The sequence below is a fragment of the Cyprinodon variegatus genome, unplaced genomic scaffold, assembly GCF_000732505.1.
Source record: "Cyprinodon variegatus isolate N-32 unplaced genomic scaffold, C_variegatus-1.0 Scaffold1553, whole genome shotgun sequence".
Lineage (NCBI taxonomy): Eukaryota > Metazoa > Chordata > Actinopteri > Cyprinodontiformes > Cyprinodontidae > Cyprinodon > Cyprinodon variegatus.
The window spans coordinates 77,957-89,416 of NW_015152006.1; the positions used below are offsets into that span (position 1 = coordinate 77,957).

General features: G+C 41.5%; 1 protein-coding gene across 1 annotated transcript in view; it reads left to right on the plus strand.

The window, feature by feature from the left end:
• Window positions 1-11,460, plus strand: part of LOC107103885 (vascular endothelial growth factor C-like) — a gene marked incomplete at its 3' end in the record, with an annotated part of 99,188 nt that overhangs the window by 60,601 nt on the left and 27,127 nt on the right. Inside the window, exon 4 of the mRNA XM_015403737.1 lies at window positions 7,556-7,695. Coding sequence (XP_015259223.1) covers window positions 7,556-7,695 — 140 coding nt within the window. The remainder of the gene's footprint in view (window positions 1-7,555; window positions 7,696-11,460) is intronic.

An 11,460-nucleotide genomic window follows, 5' to 3' on the forward strand; every position in this document is an offset into this window, starting at 1 on the left:
GTGAATGGAGGGGAAAAGGAACCAAAGCTAGAGTCAAAGCCAGATGGTTAAGGACTGACTGAGATGGAATTTCTCCCTCAATTCAATTCAGTTTAATTCTATACCGCCAATTAACATGAATTCCCAATCAGATTATCCAGTCAGATTTGTTCAAAGTTTTCTATTTAAGGAAAATCAGCTGATTGCATCGAATCATTGACTTGAAAGCAATCCCTCATTTGATGCATTTCTCAGCTGGAGGTGGGCTCTCCTCATCCTCCACAGGAAGTCCAAGCACTTCTGTGCCCTTCTGACCAGTGAGGTGGTGTTTCCAGTCCAGGTGAGGGTGTCTGTGATGTGCACCCCTAGGAATGTGGTGCTGCTGATCACCTCTACAGCTGAGCTGTTGATGAGCAGTGGAGCATGGTTAGGACGGTTCTTCCTGAAGTCCACCATGATCTCCTTCATCTTCTCCACCTTCAGGATCAGGCTGTTATCTCTGCTCCACCAGCTGCTCCACCTCCTCTCTGTAGTCCAGGTCGTTGTCGTCTCTGATGAGGCCCACCACCGTGGTGTCGTCTGCAAACTTCACCATGTGATGTCACCAGTCTACAGCAAGCCTGTGCTTGCTGTAGACTGGTGACATCAGAGGTGTTCTGTCCGACCCGGACTGACTGAGGTCTGTTGGTGAGGAAGTCTAGCAGCCAATAGCAGAGGGGTGTATTGAAGCCCAGCTGCTACAGTTTACCCATCAGATGCAGTGGGATGATGGTGTTGAAAGCTGAACTGAAGTCCAGGAACAGCATCCGCACCTGGGTGATCTGCTCCTTCAGGTGTACCAGGCTCAGGTGGAGAGCAGCAGCGATGGCGTCTTCAGTGGAGCGGTTTCATTGGTAGGCGAACTGGAACAAGATGATATCCTTCCAGCTGAACTGAACTAAAGCAGGTCTTGTGATGAGTGACTAAGACAACATGTATGCACATTCAGATGTGGGGATGCATGTGGTGTGAGGGATTTTTTGCAGAAGCATGGACAGAAACGCCACTTAATGTCTAGTGTTACACGATCATCCAGGAGAAGTGAACTCTGCCAAGTCAGTGACTGGATGCAATCAGCTGAGTTTCTTTAGACAGAAAACGTCTAACCAGTCGGTCTGGATCATTTAACTGAATAACCTCTTTAAAGTTCCTGAAGATGAAGTAGTGGGAACTGAACTGAACTGACAAAATTACTAAGATGCAAGAGATATTACAGTTTTATTGATTTTTAAGGTTGGATTAGGGGAGTGGTGGCAGAGTGGTTAGAGCTTTGGGCCCCAGAAGTTCTGAGTTCAAGTCTCACTCCTTCCCACAGCCTGCACTCAGGATCCCTGAGCAAGACCCTTAACCCCACACTGCTCCCCAGGCACCGCACAATGGCAGAATTTCCACATAGTGGGACTATAAAGAATTTACATTTTATTTAGATGGTTACTGTGGAAGTTACTGGTGTCTCTCTACACTAGCAGGAGATTTATAAACATGTGCCTCAGTGATCTAACTGGTTCTCTGCTGAGTGTGCTCAGTGGGAACACTGGAGCTGGATATTACCAGAGCCCTCTGGACTCAAGGATTTTGCTGTGTTAAGCTCAGTAAGTGTCCCCGCCCAGCGGCACACAATACTACAATCACAGGAAGTTCACAGGAGATCTGGAAGAATATGATGTATATGAAGTAACGTCAGAAGTTTGGACATGCCTCCTCAAAGGCTTTTTTTTTCTTTATTGTTTGATTCCTAAAAACATCAGAATGGTGAAGTGATACATCAGTGTGTTAAACAAATAAATAGAACTTCTCAGAGTTAATAATGTTTGCAGTGAATGCACCTGTAAATGTTCAGGGTCTTTATGTGAGGCGCTGTTTCATTTTTACTGATTGGTTTTTACTCTGATAGTTTGTAAAAACTTATTGGAATAAATATGGACACTTTTAGATAGATTGTTAATTAAAATAATATAATTTAAATATAATTTAAGGGATTGTTTTTTTATGGTTTAATCTTTTCCTCAACACAGGAAAGCAGAGTTTTCTTTTTTTTAATGTAGAGCACAAGTTAGTGTTTTTGATGTTGCAGTTTTAAATAACCCCTTCATCAGTGTACTCATTTGGGCTCAACGATTTTGCCATAAACAAACATTGCAACTATATTAAATCAATAAAGGAGAGGAGCTCAGTTACTCAGGAGGAGCTCAGAGTAGATTCCCTGCTCCTCCACGTCAAAAGGAGCCAGCTGATGTGGCTCGGGCATCTGGAGTTGTTCCTGGCATGTCCCATTGGGAGGAGGCCTGGTGGAAGGCCCAGGACACGCTGGAGGGACTATGTCCCTGAGCTGGCCTGGTGTCCCCTCAGGGCCCCCCCAGAGCAGCTGAAGGAGGTGTGCGTGGATCAGGAAGTCTGGGCATCTCTGCTTAGACTGCTGCCTCAGCGACCCGTCTCCGGGTAAAGAGGAAGAAAATGGATGGATGGATCAAAACAATATTGCGATTTTATTTGCACTACAATAATATAAATGTTTTGCCATAGGATTTAACTTTTTTCATGGCCTTGGAAGCTTGTGTTTCTGGAGTCCATTTCTGCGGGACTTTACTGTAACCTTTGTGTGAAAAAGTGCTAACTTCCATATGCTGGCATGAATCTTTGAGCTAGCTGCATCTCTCTCTTTCCACAAAACTCTGCAGTCAATGGGCCAAAAAGAAGCAGCGGTGTCAAGTAACAAAGTACAAATACTTCTTTACCTTTCTTTGGTAGAAATGTTGGCAATCTGTACTTTACTGGAGTGATTTTAAATTTTTACTTGTACTCCTAACATTTTTTTTTACAATTATCTTTACATTCTACTTCTTATATTTTAAAAATACACGCATTAGTTGCCATGATGTTTTTAAGAGATCTGACCCACAAGCAGGAAACCACTCAGAGAACCAGAGTAAAAGTTTAACAGGTTTATTAAAATAATCAATAAGGTTGATCCAGGGTAAGTCAGAGAGCTGGTGAACTGGAAGCGAGAAGGGAAGTTCAGAGGTTAGTTCAGGGTCCGTGGGAACTTTGAACAACGTCTTGCAAAAATCAGAGATGAACGGGACTCACGTTACCAGAAAAGGGTTCTCTTCCCAGAATCCAGTCGGTGTGGGTTTATCCAGAGATTGGGGGGCTTGTTGGAGGGCAGACAGGTTTCTGGTTTGATTGGTTCCTTGAGGAGCAATGGAGCGGACTGCCACTTAGATTTCCAGGAGAACTTGAACGGGTCGTGTGGAGATTAATCCCCTGCTCAGTGTGAAGCTCAAAACAATCCTTCCAGGGGGAGAAGGCCAAAAATCCAGTTTGCAGGATGACTTCCTGCCGAAAAGGCAAGGACAAAAACAAGGTTAGAACTCAGAGAGACAAAGACTCAGTTTGACTCAGCTAAACTCTGCTTGGCTAGAGTACCCAAAACTGGCAAATACTCTGGCGTCGAGGTAGTGGCAGTCCACCGCTAAATAATCCTCTGTAATGGGCACAACCAGCCACAGGTGTGTGGGAGGACCAACGAGAACAGGGCGCCGCCTGGTGGTGGACAGAGAGAACACAAAATACAAATAGCCCACACACACTGGATTCCTAACATTAGTTTTTTTTTTTCTTTTAAGCTTATTTTCATTATGGCCTGTTGGTGTTTAAAAAAAATAATACCATCAAAATAATAAGTTTAGTGCAGACAATTAATTTCTTTGTTTGGGCTCAGTGCTGCCCCAACTTGTTGCTCACCAAATACCAAAATGAATAGTTTTTTAAGATGATGCAAAGTTAACTTTGACACTGCTGCCATTAGTTATAAAACTGGGCAAAAACTGACATCTAAGGAAGTCATTATCCAGAATTGTAGAAAATTGTTCCTTTGATAGGGAGTGCAGTAAAACTTCTGGCCTTAACATTATACTGCATTACTTTGACTTTTAAGTTAGTAGTTTTAAAAATTGGACTTTTACACTTTTACTGGAGTAAAAAGCTTCAGTTGATTCTCTAACTTCTACAAAAGTGTTTTTAAACAGCAGGATTTATACTGGGGTAAACAGCCTGCATCAGTCGTTGTCTTTGGAGCGTTCAGTGTCGCTAGTCACAGTTAGGTTTTCAGCAATCCTCACATGCTTAGAAAATAATAATCTGGTCCCAGCTCTGAATACATTCATGTGGTGATATTCCAAAAGAGCCAAAAGAGTTTTAAAGGGAGGCATGCATATCTACAATACTCAGTATTTACCCTGACCTCTGATCAGCCGTGCTCGTCTTGGTCCTACCACCCTCATTGTCAATGATTTGTTTATTCTAGTATATTGCTTTAGTATATATCTCAACAATTAAGAAGAAACACATTTTTATGGAGATTATTGGGTTTTTATTGTTTCTTTTTTTAATTGTCCGAAATCGTCTCATTAATCTATCATCACTTTGTGGCTGTTAACTGAAATAGGCTGCATCAAAACCTTATATTAAAACTTGAAATAAAGAGAAGAATGATAAACATCTCAGTCCTTCTTGCATGGTCATTTTTCTGGGCTGATGATAAAAGCTTAACAAAGCATTTTATCTCAGGAACAAACCTGGCAAACAGCTTTTTACATCTGGATTACATAGACCTCAAGTAGAGTGGTCTGTCACGTCGGTATCTTTATGCTCTTTACTAAACCTGCAGCTGTTTTAGGTCTGATCCCATGTATCAAACAAGACATCTTCTGTTAGGGTATGAAACCTTTCAGCTGTTGGTTTTATTGAAGCCATCAGAACATCATAGTAGTGATTCATGGGGTCAAAACAAAAAATGGAACCCATTACAATATGTCCCACCATGTTCCTCAGTTCTTTCATTTTATAGAACTACATTGTTATTTTATAGAACTACACTGAGAGCAAATCAGATGATTAGTTCAGCCATAGATGGCTATCGGCCACCAGAGCCAGAAAAAAATAAAGGAAGCTTATTTTTAACTGATCACATTTCTGTATTTGCAGACATTTAATACCACTCATCTGAGCTGCCCAGCATAGTTTTTGTGTTTCTGTTTATAAGTAAAAAGAAAAAAAATCTTTATCCACCTCTCATTAACCCTGGTGGGAACCCTGAAATAAGATGGAATAAATCCAGCATATTTAACAGTCAATAAATTGGGTTGTCTAAAACTGTACCTTCCACTGTTCCGTAATGTATTTATAGGTGAGGAACAATAACAGCCCCTCGTCTACCTGAGACTCAGCTGGTGTCTTCAGTGGGCGGGTTTTCTTACAGGCTGGAGAACTAGTGTACAAAAGGAAATGATTCAAACCAAAACATTTGGAAAAACTCCTATTTCTGAATAAAATCTCCTGTTTTGAACAGTTATCCAAGTTGCACAAGCGCATCCACTGCCCTCCGAAGCTCCTCCAGCGCTGTCTCTGTCTGTCTGCTTGTCAGGTCCTTTCACTGCAGTGATAGAAAAACCTACACAGCCGACAATATAAGATCGTACTGATTGAAGAACATTTCCACACACAACATATTTAAAAATGTATCATACATATGTCATAATTAGGTCTGCAACTTACCACTATTTTGCTAACCGTTGAATATTGTTTTGATTAATCGATTAATTATCATATTATTAATGGATTGGTTAGGTTCCTTCAATAAGATTTTTCAGAGAATTCAAACCAGGTGAAACTAGACTTTTCCACTTGAAGATTCTGGATAGAATAGATTGACAAATGATTATGCAGAGTGGGAGACTGGAGATAGAATGATTAAATGGGGGTCCCTATGTCCTCCAGCAGTCTAAGCCTATAGCAGCATAACTATAGAGATAGCTCAGGATAACCTGAGCCACTCTAACTATAAGACTGGCTCAGGTTATCTGCCTCCCATTCTACTTTTAGAAATTCTAGGAACCACTAGTAAACCTGCAGATTGAGAGCGAAGTGCTCTGTTAGGGACATAAGGAACAATCAGATCTCTGATATCAGATGGATCTTGGCCATTTAAGGCTTTATATGTGAGAAGGAGGATTTTAAATTTTATTCTGGATTTAACAGGAAGCCAATGAAGAGAAGCCAGGATAGGAGAGATATGATCTCTCTTTTTCATTTTCATCAGAACTCTGGCTGCAGCATTTTGGATCAGCTGAAGGCTTTTAACTACAGTTTGTGGACTTCCTGATAGTAAAGAATTACAATAGTCCAGCCTTGAAGTAACAAATGCATGGACTAGTTTCTCAGCATCACCCCTGGACAGGAGATTTCTAATTCTTGCTTTCTAGGTATATAAAGCCTAATTCTTACAAGAATCATTTTCTGGGGTTTTACTTTCTGAAATTCAGTTTCTGCTGCAAAAAAAGTAATTTAGAAAATATGTTATTCCAGGTCAGTCTAGGAGTGTGATTTTGATCAGGAATAATCTCATTTTAGTGTTCTACAAATGGAACAACATAGGAGAGTGCTTTTAATAAATGTCAAATCAGCCTGCCATTGTTAACTTCATATAAACGTACGTATTAATTGGAGCATCAATCTTCTCATTCGCCATATTCCTCTCCTCTGCAGCTGTAGCGCTGTTTCTCTGCCCTTTAAACACATTTTAAAATTTCATTAACATTGCTAGTTCCAGTGAGGTGAAATAAGCACTTCCTGTTGCCTGTTGTCATGGTGACTTGTAGATTCGGGACTCCACTGATAATGGCTTTTCATACTTGCTACTGACGTGTTAAACTCTGAACTGACCTAATTAGAGTTGATTGAACTAATTCATAGCAGTCATTGTGAAACTGAAATACTCAAAGTTCCTGAATTTTGGCTAAATCATTTAACAGTTGTAAATTTGAATCTGATTTTGTTAAACCTGCTTTGTAAAACGGACCCCTGTCTGTTTTCTGATGGAAGATGACTCTATGCTGGAGACCTCCCATGTCATTGTGCTTGCTTAAAGCCACAGCCCCAGTGCTCCTACCTTTAAGAATAAAACTTTTATAACCATTACAAATCCACATCACGTGTCCTTATTTTAGGTTATTTTAGGTTATTTCAGGTGATCAAGCGTCTGTTTTTACACCATATTCTGTAATTGTTGCTGATTCTCCTCAACACTTAACAACATCAAACCTAACTTCCCTGGGGTTATTTTTAAATAACTTGTCAAAAGCCTTAGGTTAGACTGAAACAGACCGAAACACATTGGTCTATCTGTTATATTCAGACTTTTTATCACCCAAGAACAAGCTATAATAAACACTCTCTGAATGGTGGGATTTCTCAATGTTGACAATATTGTGTTTATTTTGTCGTAATACTGCTTGTAACCACTAAAGTGTGTTTAACTTGCACATCTAAATTCCTAACATTTATTAGTTATTTTTCACTCTTTCTTTTTTAATTCTGTCGATGTTTGACTAGTGGTGCAGTTCTCTACAGCCCTGAAATGGCCAGCCAATGCTAGTTTAAAGTTGAAATGATAGCAGCAGTGATGACCTTCATCCAGTCCTGTTCAGCCCTTTGTTCATCTCGCTGATCTCTGTCCCGTCTCTTTGCTTCTCTGCAGCTTTTTGAGATCACAGTGCCGCTGACCCAGGGCACCAAACCTGTCACCATCAGCGTGGCCAACCACACCCAGTGCAGCTGTCTGTCCAAACTGGACATTTACAGACAAGTCCACAGCATCATCAGACGATCCCTGCCAGAGTAAGCATCCCTCTTTCACCATGGCATGCAGTACAATCAATGTCTTCATGAATTTACATTATTTAAACTTTAAGCCTCTTTGTTCTTAAAGAAAGACCATTTTGTCATGATCTGGCCCGATTGCTCACATTAATTGTTCATTTCACTCACCTGCCTAACTGCCAGATTTTCTAATAATCACTCATCTTATCCACCTGTATCTGTAGCCTGATATTCGGTTCAGCCCGAGCGATCATTATTTGTTTTCTATTAGTCTATCCAGTGTGTTCTAGTTATTCCTTGTTTACATCCTGGTTCCTGGCGGCCAGAGGAAAGTGGGTTTTGTGTCTAGCTCATCTCCTGATCGTGTCCTGATCCTTCCCCGCGGAGTCCTCAGCGTTTTGGCTCAGAACGCGGGGAGGATCAGTTTTATCCCTGTAAGCCTGGCTCCAAGGAGGAGACCAGTTTACAGTCCTGCTCATCCTGGTTTTGACGTCCTGTCTCTGTTACCTTGACCACTGAGCCTGCCCGTCTGCATCTGAGTCTGTTCTGCATCTGTTCGTGTCCGTCTGGTCACGCCTCTGGACTCCATCTGACTCTGGATTCTGAACCTGCCTGAGCGCTCTGAGGATTCCTGGAAGCCCAGATGACTCTGTTCCTGTTTGGGTCGGAACCTTTGATCGTGCAGAGGTCATCAGGGTTTCATGCACTATTCCTGCCTGCTCTGATAAGCTTCCTGCAAGTCCTCCGAGGCTGCAGCACTGGCGACACTCTATGTGATGCGCGCCGCTTCAGTTGGCAGTCCAGCGGCTGGATTGCACCTCTTTCAGGGTTTGGACTGAATTGTTAAACCACGTAAGTGACTCACTCTGATAATCATCTCCTGTCAGATGATCGTGGTCACTGACCTGTGTTTCTCCCACAACCTGAGACAACCCGCCCCCCTCCTGCAGTCGCCGTGAGCCTTCAGCTCTCAGCTCTGCGCCTTTGTCCTGTCCAGTTCTGTTATATTAATAAACATTTTGAACTTTCTTACTGGCTGTCTCACCTTGAATACTGGGTCCATCTGTCCCATTTTATGACACATTTAATATAATTCACAAACAGAGGAGGCTTTAAGATCTATACTTTGGGCCTTAATTAAACACATGCTTTAATCATAGTAGTGCTTTGAAAGAAGAATTAAGTTCTCTGTTACTGGTGGCTAAATTTAGTAAACTCTGTTTCACTGCATTAGGATTATGATGGGGGAGTGTTGAATCAATCAACTTTATTGTCAACTACAATTTACATTGCGATTGAGATTTCAGTTTCAGTACAAATCGTTCATCACATGCATTGGGATGGGATGGGGGGGGCTGAGAGGGGGGATGGTTCTACTGAGGCCATGCGTGCCGCAGAACGCTGCCTTTGGCGCATTCGTATGGCGTCCCAGGTCCCAGGCGGTTACCTATAGCGCTGCCTTTATCTCTGTGGAAAGATAGGAGCTACACTGGGGTAGAGACAAGAAAAAAAGAATATTTGACTCTTTATCCTTGACAGGATAGTTTGAAATATAAAAAAAACCTCAGCACAAGAAAAACGCGTAACACGAGACAGACACTTCAGCAGATGGTCACATCGGAGGCGGAGTCACATGAAGTCAATCTGACTTCCTGTGAGCGTGTTAAACCCTAATATTAGCTGCTTGTTGCATGTCAGAACTGATGTTTCCCCAGTAGTTTATCTAGTTAGACACTAGATAGACTCTCTATAAACTGTATAGAGACACTTCCCCTGTCTCTATACAGTTATCACCTTCCTTATGCAAGTGGCAAAGATTTGGAAATGGAATGAGAGCCGAGTCCTTGATCTAAGAACAAAGTGGAATATTTCGGTAAGGCTGGAGCCATGGATGTCTCCTCATTTACAAACATGTATGATGTGATGATGTGGCGTTGCATAAAATGCTTCTTAACTTGCGATTCGGGGTCACTTCACGAGACGTGAGCCCGGTTGATAAGCAGCTGCCTTCTAAGCAACATTACAATTTTTATCAGAATCTATTTTCATGTCTCCTGGTTATTTAATACATAATCATTATGAAGTGTTATTTAAAGGGTTAGGTGAGAAAGCTTCGAGGTGTAAAAACAGAGCTTACCTTTAACAACCGAAAGCTAAAGACCTATAAGTTATATCGACTAAATCATAATGTTTGAAATGTTAGAATCCTCCCTCATCCCAGCGTTCCTGGATGAAATGTTGCGCCTCCCTGTCAGGTTCTTTGTCTGCAGTAAACTTTTACACCAGTCATTACTTCTAACTGGTCAACGCAGAAAAAGCACAGAGAGGGTGGGGGCGAGGTGGGAGGGTGGGAGTGGATCTCAGAAAACTAGCCTTGTTTCTGGTTCCTATGATGAAAACACACCTGAATTCAGGCATGAGGTTTATTGTAATAGTCTTTAGACTAAAACGGGATCCTTTGTGGCCTCTGAGCCACTCGGTCCCTTCAGGGTCGGGGCAGACTCCTCCGTCTCTACCGGAGGTGTTCCTACTGGCAGCACACATGTAAAAACGCAGCGTCTTAAAAGCTATTGTTCCTTTGATGGCTTCCTGTTAACTCTGCGCACACTGTGGGTGTTACTTAAGGAAACACGTTTCACATTATCTCTCGATTAACTTCACAGCTCTGTGAAATGTGTGTGTTCCTGTGTGCGTAGCTAGGCAGGGCATGCTGTGATTAATGACGGGCTAACAGTCAGGATCCCATCAGGGGCTGCTCTCTAATGTAGTTTTTGGCTGCAGTCCTCTGAAAACAGAACAATGGCTGCGTTTAATTGACTGGATTAAAACAGAGCAGGGCTGCACAAATGTCTAGATGTCTGTATACAGAAATAACATTTGGTTCAGTAATTAAAAACCCAACCAAAACAGCATTTAGGTGGTCTCCAGTGTTACTGTGGTAAGGCAAAAAACACAAACATAAATAAGTGAATTTTTTCTTGAATAGAGGAGGTGAGTGAGACACTTGGAACAACAGTTTACATAAAAAATAAGAAAAAAAATATTCCATTGTCTCATTTCAAATGCATATTATCCAGTTATCTTGTTTTAAGAGTAAAAATACTCAATAAAATTTTTTTCCAGCATTTTGTTATCATTCCACTGTCACAAGTACAGAGCAATGAAATTCACTGCATTTAACCCATCCCCTTCGGGGAGCAGTGGAGCAGTGTGGGGTAGGAATGAATCAGTGACAGCGGATCCCTCTGGGACCTCTGCCTCTGGTAAAGACTCTCTATGTAATGGAAAATCAACAGTTCCTTCTAGTGTGGCTTCAGTGGACTTAACCTGCAGCATGCATGAAGCATCCATCCCTCTCATACGACATTACCCGCCTCACCTCTGGAGTATTTTATCTGAACCGATGTTGTAATTAGCATGATGGAAAGATAATGGGGTGAGTGGTTTGGAGTTGATCTAAAGAAGTGTTTGGTCATTTGTTTAAAGTCATAGGGAAGTCATATTTAAATGTCTTCTGCCTTAAACATGTATATAAATGTACTCTTTATCAGACAATATTGTCCCAAAATTTAGAAAATGGATATATATTAAGAAAAAAAACCCTGTCTTAAAATCTGTTGGGTTTTTTTTCATTATCTTATGCAGGTCAGTTAGTTATACATCAGCTTGTACACCCAAAATCGGCCAATCGGTCATCTGTCAATCAAATTTTTCCAGTCATAGCATCTGGATTCATATGCTGCAGCTAATATACGCAACGGTTGAAATCAGAATCCTTTCCTT